Source organism: Vidua chalybeata, chromosome 2 (assembly GCF_026979565.1).
Source record: "Vidua chalybeata isolate OUT-0048 chromosome 2, bVidCha1 merged haplotype, whole genome shotgun sequence".
NCBI lineage: Eukaryota > Metazoa > Chordata > Aves > Passeriformes > Viduidae > Vidua > Vidua chalybeata.
Window position 1 is genome coordinate 31,463,068 of NC_071531.1, and position 17,166 is coordinate 31,480,233.

At 38.2% G+C, this 17,166-nt stretch overlaps 1 protein-coding gene across 6 annotated transcripts in view; it reads right to left on the reverse strand.

The window, feature by feature from the left end:
• UBE3A (ubiquitin protein ligase E3A) overlaps positions 1-17,166 on the reverse strand; it is a 54,305-nt gene that overhangs the window by 20,629 nt on the left and 16,510 nt on the right. For 3 of the 6 annotated variants that reach the window (XM_053934402.1, XM_053934399.1, XM_053934401.1), the window contains 4 exons: positions 16,373-16,519; positions 15,655-15,773; positions 12,257-12,301; positions 2,188-2,498 (listed from right to left, as the gene is read on the reverse strand). In XM_053934402.1, coding sequence (XP_053790377.1) covers positions 2,188-2,498; positions 12,257-12,301; positions 15,655-15,674 — 376 coding nt within the window. In that variant the 5' untranslated portion in view covers positions 15,675-15,773; positions 16,373-16,519. Of the gene's footprint in view, positions 1-2,187; positions 2,499-12,256; positions 12,302-14,937; positions 15,020-15,654; positions 15,774-16,372; positions 16,520-17,166 lie in introns of all 6 variants that reach the window. The other 3 variants (XM_053934403.1, XM_053934400.1, XM_053934404.1) reach the window with 2 other exon arrangements.

Here is a 17,166-nt window from a genome sequence, read left to right on the forward strand (position 1 = left end):
CTCAAACAGAACCCACAGATGCTTTCACATTAGGTGATGATTTACAGTAGGATTACTGTAAACATGATCAGATCCTAAAAAGATATTCTAGTTTATGCAGATTCTTCTGAACTGACACATAATTTAGAACTAAAACAGAATCTGTTTAATAGCATCTCTATGGAAAACATCTCAAAACTGTATTCACCAACCATGCTAGAACTACCCACCTCTGCGGAAAGAAGTGTAGCATTTTAATAAAGACATTTAATAAAGATGCTGTACATGAAAATATTTTGAAATGTGATTACCTACACTGATACTCATTCCAAGAAGTCATTAAAATAAAAATACATACTAGATGATGCAAAGACAGACAACCTATTGACTTTCACAGACCCCCAAGCCATTCTTAGAGCACATATAACAGAGGAAAGGTTAGGCTTATGTCTAAACTTTTATTGAGTTCCAGTCTGAAGACACTGAAAAATCTCAAAACTAAAATCTGTCCTGTTAAAAAAACAGCTCTACTGAAAACATTTTGAAAAGATTCAAGCTTAGCACAACATCTATTTTTATCTGCTGCAGTACATGCACAGGAAGGAAAACTTGTCTTAAAAGAAGTCCTTAAAATGAGGACCGCAGTCTCAAGTTCATTGACTCTGGACCACAGACATTATTCATAGCATAAAAATTATCAGCACACATCGACAATTTAAGAATATAATGAATTTCAGATTTCCATACTTAAACAGGAATTCCTCATTCACTCTTTTAAAGGTTTTAGTATTTCAGGAACTCCAGAAAAGTAATTAAATTGTTTCTGAAGGCTTTTTCTTTCAGTTTATTTAGAACTTTCAATCCTATGTCAAGCATACAAGCAAGCTACACATGCTTTTTGTTGGCTTTGCTAAACTTTGCTGCAGATTTTCCAGTAACTGTTTTAGCTCAGAGTGCTAGATTCCTTACTCATCACCCAATTCCAAAGGTAACTAAACCTCAGATGAGGTTTAAGAATGCATTAATACCCTCTGTCTATATAGCTACAAAGAAAAGTCAATACTTGTGATGCTCCAAGAGAGGAAGTCTGAGTCACTGCTGTAGCCAACAGACTGTCTCTGGAGTGAGGTTCAAAAGACCCTTAGGTACCTGCCTTGAGGAGAGGAGATGGTTAGACAGAATAAGGAAAATTCTGTATTTGAAAAGCTCCATTAATAATACAAAAAAAGCCAAGAGAAAAAACTCATAACAGACTTAATGTGCCTCTTGTTCATCTAATACTACATTTCCTTCCCTTTCCCCTTCCCCTTCCTAGTGTTTGCCTCTCTGCTTATTCAGATCATAACTAATTTGGGTACAAATTTATCCTTGCATCAGATAAGGAAGAAACGGATGCTGCTAGTGACTGGAACATCTTGGGTTGCTTATAACACAGTACTATATTTTATTACTAATTCTGTAGGGTTTTTTAAATCTTTGCTGTAAACAATTTCACCTTCTTTAGCTAAAATAAATGAATCTGGACTTGTATTTGTACCACTTTTTGCCACAATAATCAAAGGTGGTCTGCTCAAAGGTTAATGGCTTTAAAAACCACTTGGCCTGGTTTCTGGATGTGTTTGCATCATGGGTTAAGGTGACAACTAACATTATTCTATTAGTATGTATTTACTATTACAGACTGTTTGAAAAGCTAAACAGAAGTTAGAAAACATGAATACAGAACAGTACTTCATTTTACATTGGCTTAAAAATAACTGTGCTCAAACATTTTTTTAGCTTGGTGAATATATTGTCTATCACTCACTGTATAATTTTTTCATCTGTTAAGTTTCTTAACATAGAATCTGAAATTAGTTAAAGTATAACTTTTATAATTTATTAGCTGCGAATAATTACGAAACTAGCAAAACTAAAACAGTCATACAACAGCACTTAAAGATTTTCCGTATTTGCAAAAATCATTATTCTTGAAAGACAACAAATGCATGTTGATTTTAAAATCAACAGAGATATGGTCAAAATCCAGATTTGGAAATCGGTGCTCAGCATTAATCCATCAATTTTCCTGAATCCATAGTAAAACACTCAATTGTTGTAATACTGTATTTTACTGAAGTCAGCAGAACACCACCAGAGTGAATTATGTTGGCTTGTACTCCTGCATATGAAACGTGTTTGATTTAAGGAAAATTGTATACATCTTACCTTTAAAGTCATCTCTTGGGCCTTGCATTTCCTTCTTGTTCATTTTTCTGTCAGTGCAGGAATTGTTATGGGCACCTTTGGAATTGTTTTCTAGGTAAGCTGAGCTCGTTCCTTTCTTGGAGGGATGAGGATCACAGAGTTTTGCATTAATCTTATAAAGCTCGAGGGCCTTAATGGCTGCTGCATTGTTATCCATACGGAGAAAAGTTGGACAGGAAGCACAAAATTCATTCGTGCAGGCTTCATTTCCACAGCCCTCGGTTAACTGGTGGTAGTAGCGCTCTATTAGATGCTTTGCAGCTGCTCGCTTCCTGTAGCAAACATTCAAACAGTAAGTACAAGTATTAGTGGAGCTTTCACATACAAAGCTCATTCAATAGCATCAGCAAGGCAGAGATTAGTCAGGCACTGAAACACAAGATTTCTGTCAGAGAGAACACATCAGAAGATTTTTTTAAGTGCAGGATTCTCATCTTGACAAATGCAAATATATTTAACACACAATTTAATTTGTGGGTTATATGTAAGTAAAAGATAAATCCTGTTTATGCAGTTTTCAGCTTTACATGGTAATGCTACAGTGGAGACAATCTTGTACAGTTCTGAACAATCTCAACTGTTGCTAAAAAAGAGAGCAGTCTGGATGCAAAATAAGGCTGCAACTGAAACAAAACTGGATGTTGTACAGGTGTTGAATCTAATATATAGTACTGAGGCATGGTTGCCACTGACAGATGAAAGAGGCATGAAACACAAACAATTCAGACATTTATTTAGGAATACTATCAATACTATACTATTTTACCCATTTTAACAAGATCCCAGATGACTAAATTGTCATATTTAGTCTATTTAAATCTGTACCAAAAAATATTCCTTGATTAATTAAACTGATGCTAAAACCACAATTACAGATGACCTCAAGGCTGGATATATTTCTCTTCAGCCTAAATAAATCATATGGTTGTCTAAATAAAATAAAAAAAAAATCACCCCAAAAAGTGCTATCTGCCAAATCCTTCTGTTTCTCCTGTCATTATAGGTGCCAAGTATGCATTCTGAAAAATCACAGATGTATCGCTGTACAAATCTAATGCTCAGTACTATATAGATGCACAAAAGAAAATGTAACTGCCTTATTAATAAGGTCACAGACTTCTACAGAAACATGCAAATAATAAAGAAATCACTGGAAAGCTGCAGGTAACCAGGACAGAAGCAGCTGCATGCAGCACCAAGAGCACCATGTTTGAGCACATTTCAGAAAGAAACCCCCAAACCTTGACTGCATTTAAGATAAGAAGTTATTAATGAAAACTACCAATTATGAAAGATTTCAAACATTCTGACTAGGTTTAACAAACAGGCTTTTTATGGAACTTTAGTGAACAGTACTGCTAAGATTAGAACATCAAAAATTGTGATATTAACTTAAAATTGCCTTTCCTGATGTCAATGTATGCACAGGTTCTGCATAGAACAAGTACTTCAGAACTGAAGTGCTAGACCCACTGGTACTACTCAGCACTTGCTGCACCTCGCTGTTAATAATGGCTGGTTAAATAGCAGTTTCAATGCAGTTACTTCAAAAGGGAAAATGTTCTGAGAGTGACTACTGAGGTCTATATTACTCAGCAGTAAGACCTCTGCTTCTTTCTTTTCATCCTTCAAGATCTCATCCTGGAGAAGAAAATACATCTTAAAAGGAAAACAATTACTTTGATGTCTGCCTGAGCTTTCAAATGCTCCAGTATGTTTCAAGGAAAAGAAAACAAAAAACAAACTGAGGAGAAAGGTTTCCATGGCACTTTGAGACGGATGTAGAAAGAAAAAGCAGCATGATCAATACCACTAAACCATTACTGTGTAACAGGGAATAGTTATATACTAAGCTAAGGGAAGTGTTCTGGTCTCTCACATTTTTGTATGTAGACTTACAAAAATCTGCCTCTCTCCATGCACATCTAAAAATAAGTGGGTTTTTTTAATCTTGTATTTCATACTTCATAGTATAGAGGCTTTAAGAAAAATCACCCAAATCCCCTCAAAGCAACAGCGTTTTAATACAACTTGGAACAGTAAATTATTTCAGAGACAACTATTTTTCTGAACACAAAAATTCATGCTTTGACCATTCCTGACCTTCAGTCATTCAAGACCTTCAGATTTAGAGTGTGAAATATTGTAATTTGTAAGCAGGTTAAGTATTTATATATGTAAAAGTTGAATTTTTACACCTGAGCTGTGGCCACCAACATGCACACCTTTCCAGCTCACACATCTAGTTTGAATAGTTATATCAATGTAGAAACACTGATACATTAACAACACATTTTATCATCTTAAAAAAAAACAAAACAACACTCCACTTTAATCAGGGCATGTCTGAGATGTCAGTAGATAAAGCTAAGCTTAGACTTGCCTCTAACAATTAACTTCTGAAGGACTCAAATTTTTTTTGCTCTTAGTTTTTAGCTACCAATTACTTCTCAAACTTTGCCATGCCTACAACATGGTTGTTTGTACAAACACTTATTTTGACTTGTGGCTGGAGACTCACTGACTCAAGTTCTCTGAAACTCCATTAGAAACAGAAGGACTGAAGGCTGTATTTTTAATTTTTTTTAATCAAGTATGGAAGCAAACAATATGGTATACAACAGTACTAGAATACAGCAGTATTAGAATTTCATAGAAAATCCTTAGTTGGAAGTGATCCACAAGGATCATCAGAGTTGAACTTCTGGCCCTGCACAGAATCATCACCAAGAATCACACCATGTGCCTAACAAACACTTTTGGAACTTGGGCCTGGTGCTGTGACCACTTCCCTGGGGAGCCTGCTCCAGTGCCCAACCACCCTATGAGTGAAGAACTTTTTCCTAGTATCTAACCTAAACCTTCCCTGACACAGTTTCTTGCCGTTCCCTCAGGTCCTGTCACCACAGAGAAGAGATCAGTGTCTGCCCCCTGCTTCCCCTCATCAGGAAGCTGTAGACCATTATGAGGTCTCCCCTCAGTGTCCCTCTCCAGGCTGAACAGCCCAAGTGGACTGAGCCACTCCTCATACAGCTTCTCCTCAAGGCCCTTCACCATTTCTGTAGCCCTCCTTCAGATGCTCTCTAACAGCTTTGTATCTTTCTCACATTGCAATATCCAAAACTGCACACAGTATTCAAGGTGAGGCTGCCCCAGTGCAGAACACAGTAGGACAATCCCCTCCCTTGCCCAGCTGGTGATGCCATGCCTGATGCATTCTAGGGCATGGCTGGCCCTCCTGGCTGCCAGGGCACTGCTGGCTCATGTTCAACTTGCCACTGACCAGGACTCCCCAGGGGCCTTTCTGTGATGCAGGTCCTAGGAGCACTTGTATTTGTTGAACTTCATGTGGTTGGTGGTTGCCCAACCCTCTAATTTGATGAGGTCTCTCTGCACAACCTAGCTGCCTTCCAGGGAGTCAAAGCACCTCTCAATTTAGTATCACTGGCAAACCTACTCTGTATACCTTCGAGACCTGCGTCCAAGTAATTTATGCAGATGTTGAGGAGGAGCAAGGATGGAACCCTGTGGAAAGCCACCAGTGACAGGTCACCAGTCTGATGTCATCCCATTTACAGAAACCCTGTGCGCCTGACCTGTGAGCCAGTTGCTCACCCCTCAGATGATGTATTTATCCAGCTGTGTTCTGGACATTTTATTCAGAAGGATACTGTGAGACAGTATTGAAAGCTTTATGGAAATCCAAAAAGATTACATCAACTGGCTTCCTTTGCTCAACTAGAAGGGTTACCTTGTCATAAAAAGAAATTATGTTTGACATGAACCAACTGGCTTGACTGATGTCTGTGGTGTCCTTCAGGTGTTTTTCAGTAACTCCCAGAATAATCTTGTATGTAATTTTACCAGGCACTGATGTGAGACTGACAGTCCTGTAGTTTTCAGGGTCATTCTTCCTGCCCTTCTTGAATATTGGGCCAACATCAACCAGTGTCCAGTTGACTGAGATGGCTCCAGATTCCCAAGATCATTGAAAAATCCTTGAGAGAGGCCTTGTGATGACATCAGCCATCTCTTTGAGTATTCTTGTAAGAGTTCCATAAGTCCCCATAAACTTACAGGGATCCAGATGGATCTTCCCTCCTCTTCCTGGCAGCTACTCCACAGACTTTACACATTACCTCACACAAATAATTTAGGTAAATAAATAATACAAATTTAAGTGAGGATACAGACCTCAGAAGGTAGAAGAGATTTTACCAAGCCTTCACAAGAGCTACCCTTACTGAGGTTCATCAATAAAAGGACTTACAGAAAATGCAGTTCTGAGTAAGTCAGTGTGTGATTTTCAGACACTCCATACCACATTCGCACTGGTGTACTTCAGGTATTGTCACTGTTCATTGCCAAAAGCCCACATTTCCTATTTCTACATTATTCAGCAAAAGAACTTGTAGCATACCCTATGTATTGTCCAAAAGTGAAACTCTCTTTCTACATTCCCCTGCTCATTTAGTATGCTGAAAACTAAAGTTCTTGGCCTGAGGCATTAAAACAGGTTCATCAAGCAAAGTAACATAAAACCACTCTCTATTCTTAGCTCATGCTACACCCGTGAAGACCGCAGCTCTCTTTAAGTTCCTATAAAGGCATCTGGTCAAGAGCAACTGGTCCCTTAGAAAACTCAAGGCCTAGCTCATGTCCATGAGCACACACAGTTACTACTGTAGCTCAGGCTGTAGTGACTGACTTGCATATACATTTCCAAATACTCATTATTGTAGCACATCCAACTACGAAACTGCACCGGTGCGGCTGAAGTTGTAAACATTTCACAGGCATATTCTTATGAATGAAGGATAACTTCCCACTCAGTGGGCCTTGTATAACCTCCTCAAGCAATATGCACTGCTTCAGTGAGGAAGAGAGGCACCTAAAATAGACACCCAACTTCCTTTCTTGAAGTCCAACAATTTCGCAAGCACGCTTTTCTGTTTAAAATGAAATTCGCATTCACTTAGTTTGTAGTAGTTACAGAAAAATAATTGCTTTTAGGCTTTCTGTATGTTCTTTAGCTAATAAAAAGTCAGATGATAAGTACTTCGCATGTGTAGTTTAAATGGGGCTAAAATTGTGGAGTATCACGAGAAACATGTACGACCAAGCCAAAGGTGAACTGGGCTGCATTTTCTGTAGTGATTTTTGAATGACTAAAACCTGTAAAAAACCAGGATTGAGTGTACTGGTTCAAAAGTTCCTATGAAACAGAACGTAATTTGCATTTCTCAAATACCTTAAACTAAATACAGGAGAACTACCATGTAAAGGAATCTCTTGCCACAGAGAAAATCAGAAGTTTAAACATTAAAGGAATTTTTAAAAGATTTGAAGCATGTAATAATTTAAAGTTCACCTACAAAGCATTTACATTCATGTAATAATTTAAAGTTCACCTACAAAGCATTTACATTCAAGTTTACATTTACATTCAAAACGTGCCTGAAGTTTAAAATATCTGCATAACTGTATCATTTTTGCTTGTAAGTTTACCTAAATTTTAGAAAGACACATGGATGTTTCATACTTGTCTGGAAATACCAGCACAAAATAACACGCTTCTGAACGGTTTTTGTTTAGGACACAATAACTGTATACTATTTTTACAGATAAATCTCACATTGGACAGAAGTGCTGGAGGGCAGGAAGGGATCTGGACAGGATGGACTAATAGGGCCAAGGCCAACAGCATGAAGTTTAACAAGGTGAAGTGTCAGGTCCCGCACTTGGGTTACAAAAGCCCTGTGCAGTGCTACAGGCTGGAGCAGAGTGGCTAGATAGCTGCCCAGTGGAAAGGACCTGGGCATGCTGGTCCACAGTAGCTGAACATGATCCAGTGCGTGCCCAGGTGGCCAAGAAGGTCAATGGTGACCTGGCCTGTATCAGAAATAGTGTGGCCAGCAGGACAAGGCTGTGATCTCCTTGTTCTTGGACCTTGAATCCCATCTCCAGTTTTGGGCCATTCACTGCAAAGAAGACATTGAGGTGCTGGAGTGTGTCCAGAATAGGGCAATGAAGCTGGTGAAGAGTTTGGAGCACAAGTCTTAGGAAGACCAGCTGAGGGAGCTAGGGGTCTTTAGCCTGGACAAAAGGAGGGTGAAAAGTGACCTAATCACTCTCTACAACCACCTGAAAGGAGGGTGCAGCCAGGTGAAGTTTGGTCTCTTTTCCCAGGCAACCAGTGAAAGGACAAGAGGAAAATGGCATCAAGCTGTACGGAAGTTCAGGCTGGACATCAGAAAAAATTTCTTCACTGAAAGGGCTGTCAAGCTTTGGAATGGGCAGCCCATAGAGGTGGCGGAGTCACCATCGCTGCCTGGAATTGTTCAAGAAACAACTGGACATGGCACTTAGTGCGATGGTGTAGTTGATAAGGTGGTGATTGGCCAAGAGTTGGACTCCATGATCTTTTCAGCCTTGATGATTCTATGATTGCTCCAAGATGGCTATTTTTATTAAATGGAAATCTACAACAGCCTGTTTTACAATGGCTATTAGGAACTTAGAAATGACTAAATGTTCATAAGCAATTTTCTTAACAGATAAAAAAAAAAAAAAAAAAAAAAAGAGCAATAGTATATATGGCAACCCAGGAAAGTTTTTTAAGTACTAATAGCAAAACAACTTTCAATGTATGTGCTTACAGGTTATTATAACTGCAGCAGTTATAATACTACACTTTGGAAACAAGACAACCAGCCTATCAAAAACTGTTAAAGAAGGTGTTGCAGATAGTCACCTTTGTGAAGTTAAATATTGCTTTGTGCAAGTTTCAGCTTCAAACCTTGCACGCTGGTTTTCCTTGCCTCTGTTTAGTTAAGAGTAAGAAGAGCAGTGACAGAAAAGACAGGCTTCCAGTAATAGCAGTGCCCACACAGAGCCTTTTAAAGAGCCCTGCACACCAAACTGCCAAACAGTCCACCCACAGCTGGAGCCTAGCCCTTTGTTCCAGCAGTGCTGTAACACCTTTTGCCTGCCTCAGCCTCTGGCATCACAGCAAACGTGCATCTGTCAAACGTGCATGTGCATGGAGCTCACATTTTCCAAACTCCATTCTTTCCAGTGTGGTGGACCCCAATAGCAGGGGTGGATTGTGAGCTCTGCTTGGACCATACTTAACCCAAGGGACCTCCCTTCCCACTGTGTATTCTAGATCCAGCATGCCTCTGGGAACATCATGTGCTGACAAAAGCATAGCACTTCCTCAGAAAGGGCAACCCTGAGAACAGAAGGTCTGTCCTAGCTATATGGAGCAACGCAGGAAGACAGAGAAAGGGAGCAAAGAACACAGCATCTATCTTGCAATCTTGTCTCGGAAAAATTGCCTTGCTACAGTCATATGAAAAAAAGAGAAGAATTTCAAAATTGCAAAGAATCCCATCCTCAAAAGCAGAGAGAAGGAAAGATGAATGCACAGAAAGCCGTATGAAGACAACCATACCTTTGCCTTGATAAAAAAGGAAAGAAAAATAGAGAGTGAAAACACATGAACATATAAGAAGTTATTGTTAAACAATCAAGTTATGTGATTTAGTGCTAAAGAGGTTTTAAGAAAGCAATACTAATCAAAGCTGAAAGTCAATGGAGATGTGTGATACGAGCAGTCAGAAAATGCTAACCTTAACAATAAGGTTAATAAGATGAAAGATAAATAAGGTTAATAAGATAAAAGACTCCTAACTTTGAGCTAGCACCAAGATGTTAATCACATGGAGACCCAGAATTTCAAAAGCCTAGGATAAGCAAGACTTACATATAGAAGATTTTGCTGTGTAAGAATCTGAATATTTTCTTTAAATATCTTTTCATTCACACGTGTGAAACATATATGACCATGCTCTTGGTATGAAGCTTTGCAATTCAAAACATGGAAATAAACAAAGCAATTGTATCAGCCAACCAGAGCAAAACCAATCATTCATTGTACAAACAAAAAAATCACTTGCTTTAGGTCCCTGCATTTACTAATGAATTTTAGGCATGTAAATAACACAGTAACTATTTTAGCAACACAGCAGCCTTGCAGGTCACAACTCTACCACTCAACCTACCATTCCACCTTATGTGGCAAGAGCAGCTACGCAGGATTGCAAAAATTCTCTGTAACAGGTGTAGCACACATCACATTGTGATACAGTTTAAAAAACATTTAGTTTTACAAATATACTGTATAACTACTAGTCAAATATGTGAATTCCTACTGCTTGACTGGCTCAATTTAGAGCTCAATGGCTATCTTTAGACAGATAGCTAAAATTTATAAAGTCAGGGCCACTCAGATCATCGGTCTACATCAAAAATAAAAAGTATTCAGCTATAACACAGAAAAGCTTACTTCTGTAACTTTTATGTTCGGTTGTAAGGAGAAGAATTGTCAAACTTCTAGAAGGAAAAAAGCTTTACTGCTTTTTCCTTCTGATTTATGCTAGGTTCTTAAAGTCTTTGTTTCACACCAGTTTAGGTGAGTGCTGCTGATACATCTTTGCTTAAAATGCATAAAAAACAATAATCCAACTGGTAACATCCAGAGTGGACTATAGCCAGCCTGCAGCATTATTTCCTCTGTTTGGCTAGACCAGGGAACTAAAGGACACAACTCAACTTGCTGCAGGAACAATAAATCCCAATGCAGCATGGGCCACTACTGGAGCAGGAATAAGAGACCATGGCAGAACTTTTGCCCTGTGACCTAGTGCAGCAACACTCGGAGTCCATGCACCAAAAGGCAGAGTCACCTTTCAGGTCAGGGTCCCTGCAACCTTCACTGCATTCCTAAGAAAGCAGTTGGACAGCACTTCTGTAGCAGATGGTATGAATGAGGGAAATCTGTCATACCAGGAGAATTGCTTCTCCTAGTGCAAGAAAAGGCTTCACTGCAGTGAATTGCTAATAACACATCAGAAAAGCTCTCACTGTTTCCTCCTCCTCATTTTTTAGGTACACAGCCCAGCGTATGGGGGGGCTCACCACAGTTTTGCTCCTCAAGTCCTGCAGCTACAGCAGAGAAGTCCTTGAGCAATTCACACTATGCCACTAGCCTGCAGAACATCCTGAAAATGGCATCCAGCCCATGGCATGTACAATGCTAGACCACTTGGGGGGAAGGCGTGAAGGAGACAGTTTAAGGTCAGAGAATAAGTTTGTGGCAGAAGAGAAATGAACCCAGATCCTTTGAAGCCTCAGACAGCACACCAACTACTGGGCTACATTCCCTCTATTATTTTGGAACTTGTGCTGTTATCCAGAAGAGCAGTTTGTGGTTTCCCTGTTTGAGTACTATGACAGGACAGTTTGAATAGCTAGAAAAGAATTTTGTTTGCTAACTCACAGAAGAATAAAGTCTCAAAAACTTTTTTGTTTTTAAATGGTCCTCTAAATTCCTGCAACCCCTTTGAATTTTGAATTGAAATGAAAGTTTCAGTCCACCACAATCTTGATTTTAGTTCATCTTGGCTTCTAACCTAATGAAGACAGACAAAAAGGTTCAGACCCGTCACCAAGATGTTCTGTGAATACTGTTTAGTGAAAGAGAGATAGTTTTCTGTTTCTGGAAGTAACTGGCATATAAATTCACCAAATTAAGTCAAAATTTCTTTTTCATAGTTCAACAATCCGTCTGTCACAAGAGATACCAGCAGGTATTGTGCCTTAGTACTGAAGCGTCTTCAAACCCATGCAAGATGTTAGTGAATGACAGGTAGAAACTATATCCCTTCTGTCAAGTCTGAATATAGGCTGTAAGATTTCTGACACTGTATTATGCTACCATCTACTGGTTCACGTTAAATTAAACCTCTGAACTTTCCCTCCAACTCACTCACCCTACAAAAAAAAAAGATTCAGTTTCTACAGAGGCTTAAAATTGCAAAATATTAATTTGAAAAATTTTAACCTAATTTCACAGTTCTACACAGCTTTTGTCGTCTTTTTACTAAGCAGATGCAAGAGTGACTGTTATATATGTTCAGAACGATTTTAATCAAGATAAACCAAACTCATCCACTCATTTACTTACATTCGGCTAGTTTCAATGTTCTCAGAGTGCGGTTCTCCTGGTGATCTGCAAAACCAGATAGAAAACCTTAAGCACTGCTTGTTCTTTTTAGTCATTACAATATGAAGTTATGAAAGATGGAATGTGATAAGTGTATTATTGCCACTAAAAGCATCAACTTTTTGATACTTGCAGATTTAATTTATCAAACCCTAGAATACAGTTTATTACATAAAACATGATAGTATAATTAAGCCAAATTTCCCTAAGAAGGAGAGCACTTTTTCCCCACGCTTACGCAACAGGAGCCATTAGGGAAGAGATCTCTGGCAGTACTTCCGCATTCAGGCTGCACAGTGCTCCAATTCTCGGCTAATTCTTCATAACCACTTCTGTAACCAAAATGTGTACTCAAAGATTATCAGTGATCAACTGCAACCAACAAATTCTCTACAGAGCTGAAGTCTTAAGAAGTAGCAGCTCAGAAACAGGGTCCAAAAGGATATCAAAACAAATCTTGTATCTCTCTCCACCTGAATTCATGGAGCTAATATCACAGACAGCTTTGTGTTTTCTTCAATCCAGCCAAGAGATCAGCCAGTAATATTCAGAATTAAGTGTTATTGCCTAGCATAAGCAGCACCTGTGTTTAGCTTGGCAACCCCATTGACTTAATTTACAGACTAATTGAAGGGGTATAGCTCCATACTAACTTAAAGTAGACTAAATTATAGTTATTTAGCTCCTCCTTATTCCCATCTTCCTTAAGAGAGCACTGATTCAACTGTTAACTTTTTTTTCAGACAGTATTTTTTTTCTCTCTTTGAGGTAGAGCTTCCCCCTAGCCAGTGTGTTTGTAGCCAAACAAGCCAGAACACAAGGCAGTACAAATGCAGCAGTTTTGATTCCCATCATCTTAGGATGCCTTGAAATCAGACCTTATGGAACATTTGCTTGGGAACAACCTTTGGTACAGTTGACCAGAACTGCCATGCTGGAAATACTGTGCAAGGAGTGGAAACAAAGCACAGCCATTACAGTAAAACTCTGCAGCTTAGATGAACAAAAATGTCATCACAGCTCTCTAAAAACAGAAGTGAGCTAAAATCTGCAAACAGAACTAACTTTTTAGGTTTCATCAGAGTCTGCTGGGAGACTTCAGTTAGGACAGCTAAGCAGACTTTCCCATTGCTTTACAGGGAAAAAAAAATCTTTATTTATAGGAATGCAATTTCTAAATTTCTCTATTTATTATATAGCTATCTATAATAGTCTAAATGCTATTGGAAATCTCCACATGTGACCTCATACATTCCTTTTTTCCTGTTTCATTGTGCTATTTTACTGGATGGTCTCTGCTATTAAAGCTTGGACTGCTTTCCAAACTCTCTACTAAAATTTTAGTTCCTTTTCTGAAATACCAGATCTTAACAACTTTTGGATTCTACTAAACAGACCCAGTGCCTACAAGGCATTTCTGGCAAATAACTTATAATTCCTAGGTTAGATGGATACTGTGTGGTGACAGATGATGCAGAACAGGAAATTATTTGTACTTCACTAACTTATAAAATTTAACAGATACTAGGGACAGAATTCTGAACTTCCTATCCAACTAACATTATACTCATGCTTAAAATGTAAAGCCTTTACCTGGAAAATGACATAAAAACTGCCCAATCTCAAAATTTGGCCTCTATTTACTACCTCCAAATTACATTTCCCTTACTCATTAAATTCAGGACTGACAAGATAGTTGCTGACAAAAATAATGCTCAGCAGCAAAACAAATAAGAATTTCCCTTTAACTCCCGTGACCAAAGCAAGCCTCTAAATGCTTAGTGAAAAGAATCTCATTTTTTTTCCTATTCATTCACCTGAGCATGTAAGTGTTAGAAGCTGGAATAGTAGAAAGACATGTTTATATTCGCACTGGTTAGCTCCTCTATTTACTTCCAGGACTTCAGAAAATGGTAGCAGAATGTCTGGACATTTAAGGGTTTGCTTTCTTAATTCTAGTATTGGGACATACAACACATTGAGGCTTTGGGAAAGAGTAGTGCTTTTAGTTGCTATGAAAATGCAAAGGAAATAGTGGTGTTAAAAGAAAAACATCAAGAATACTTAAAGCCTTTCAGCCTTTAAAATAAATAGCAATATGAAGAATTACAGAAAAAGAGCAGACTGGCATCTAAACTCTGCATGTAAAAAAAGCAGTCTAGTGATCTGCAGTACAGACATGAAAACAGCTAGCAATATATCCAAAATCTTTTCCTATCCTCACTATTTGTGAGAATATTATTAGGGCTATAAAGAGACAATACAGTTCAGTATATGTTACTCAGGAAAAATAAGGTTGTGTCTATAAGATAAAACAATGTAAGAAAAAATACCATCTAGCTGGGTCAAAAAAGGTTTGGTCCTCTAAGGTAAGTGGTTCTGCAGAACAAAGGGTGAAAATTCCCTCAGCTTATTATTTTCTAAAACATGAACAGACCTACTATCATTATGATTTGCAGAACTATTAATGGACGTTTTAACTCGATTTTAAAAAGGTTTCAAATGACAACATAAGCACCTAATAAAATGATTTTTCAATACTCAGTAAAATGAAGTGGAAGATCAATCTAATTACAGGAATTGTACTTGTTTGCTGAGAAGCTATTTATTTTGCAATACCCAATTGTTTACAAACAAGATACCTTGTTATTTCCTGTGAGCAGGCAACAGTATTGAAAAACAACTATATAGTACGGCAAGACGTCCTTTCATCATGCTTAAAATCTGAAACAAGAGTTCTGTTCAGAGAAAATCTCAGAGCAAATGCTCTTAAAAATTTCAGCTTTGAATTAGATTGTAGATACTGATCACAAGACACCAACTAATCTGAATACTGCAATATGAGCTCGCAAATTCAAATGGTGGCTCATTTCCAATAACACAGGGAACAACTTCTCCATTCTACAAGCCACTCCTTTTACCTCCAGTGTACCTCTCTAGATGAGAAAAGTAATGTATGCAAGCTTACACACACTTTTATCATCAAGCTTCCCAAATAAATACTTCAAAACAAAAACTGAACACATGCTTGGATAAGTATGCTAAACAATTTATACACAAATTCAGTATGACAGTAAAAACTACCAGGTACTTTTAAGTGATAGTATTGCTCTTAAGAGGAATATCATGGAGCACCACAGTGCTTGCTTGTATTTTAAAATGTAGGCAAGGACAAACTAAGCGAGCTTTAAAATCACTGTCAGCAAAAGTGTAAGTCAACTTTGCCAGCTGACTTAAACAAACAATGTAACTTAATATTATTTATAAAATTAACTTCAAGCCATACAAATTAAATACCTTAAAATAAACATTACAGAAGAAAAACTCCTGAGAAACAACCTGATATGCTTTATGCTTACCTTTTACAAGCTGTGGCCATTCGGTGACATCAGGGTGATCACAATTTTGAGTCACTGATCTAAACCAAGTTGTCGCACCAGTCCTGTATCACGATGGGCTAAGCATAAGCTTAACAATTCTAAACAAGTAAAAATAATGTAGTTAAAAGTTCTTAAAAATTTTCAGCCAATTCTCTAAATAAAAAAAAATATAAAAAGAAGAAAAATATTGATGCTAAGCATTGTTTTATCAGCGAGATTAAGATTTACTTACATTCATTTTTTGCATGGCATTTTAGCTTCTAGAGTAACTCGCTACAGTACAATCAACTGGTAAACTTGAAAATTCAGCAACTTATTTTTAGTCTTTCTAAAAAACCAAAAGCCATACCCATCTCTTGGACTAGTGCAAAACACCCAATGTCAAGACAAGCATTCAAGGACCTGGAAGTGCGTGCATAAATATGAACTGTAATTTCTAACTACAATAAAATTCTGGTAGATGTGTTGCTGCTACAACTCGATTAACATTGTTTCTTAGCAAGGCTCTGTTCCCAGGGGAGCAACAAGTAACCAGAACTTTGTTGTGTGCCTCTCCCCAAAAAGAAGTAAGCTACAGATATGTCAAAGTTTCAGAGGAGCAACCTTTGCTCTCTATGGCAAATCTTTTAGGTTCTTTGCTCCATTTATATTATGTGTCCTCTCTCCTCTCCCTTAAATTTTCAAAAGTATATTTTACCTGTCAATTGTTTCCCGTGATCTGGCTCCACTGGTATAAATTGAAGGGTTGGTCCTTTACTTTGTCACGCAGGTGGCAGCCAATGATCACTCAGCAATACTCGTGCCCAGAGCGCCCTGGGACCACCCCAGCTGATTACTTCCATGGCTGAAAAGGAACCAGTTAGTCTCTTACCTACTGCTGTTATCTACTCTAAACTAAGTTAACGGATAAAATATATCCAAACATAATCCTCAACACTCAATTCATCCCATCTCTCTCCCGCCCAAGCTCCTAAGTGCTCTGGAGAAAGTCAGAAAACAAAAAGGCCTCTGAAGGAGAATCAGATGACAAATAGCATCCACTTTCTGCTAATATAAAGTTTTGATAAAAATTGCAATGTTAATATCGTATTTAGTAAATAAAAAGTCATCTTACTTTCTCTTAAAGCAGTAGCTATGAAGACAGACCTCTGTATAGTATCCTGAGAAGTTTATTCCTGTGGTAACCCAGATGAAACCCCCACTTGCAGGTTGCCATGCAGCAAAAGCCTCACACAGAATAAAGGTGCACAAAGCTATTGAGGGCACAACCGAAGCTCTCTGCAACACCTACAGACATAACAATCTGGTGCGAATACTAAGAGAGCACATCAAACAGCTTTAAATATTTAGTATTTATTTATTTCTTTACTGCACCTTCTTTTGTGCTTCAGCCCAACCCATTAGAAGAGTATTGCAGTAGGATCTTAGCAAGGCTCATTATTTTCTGAAGTTTGTCAGAAAAGCTGCCAAGTTTTGCCAATCTACTAGAAT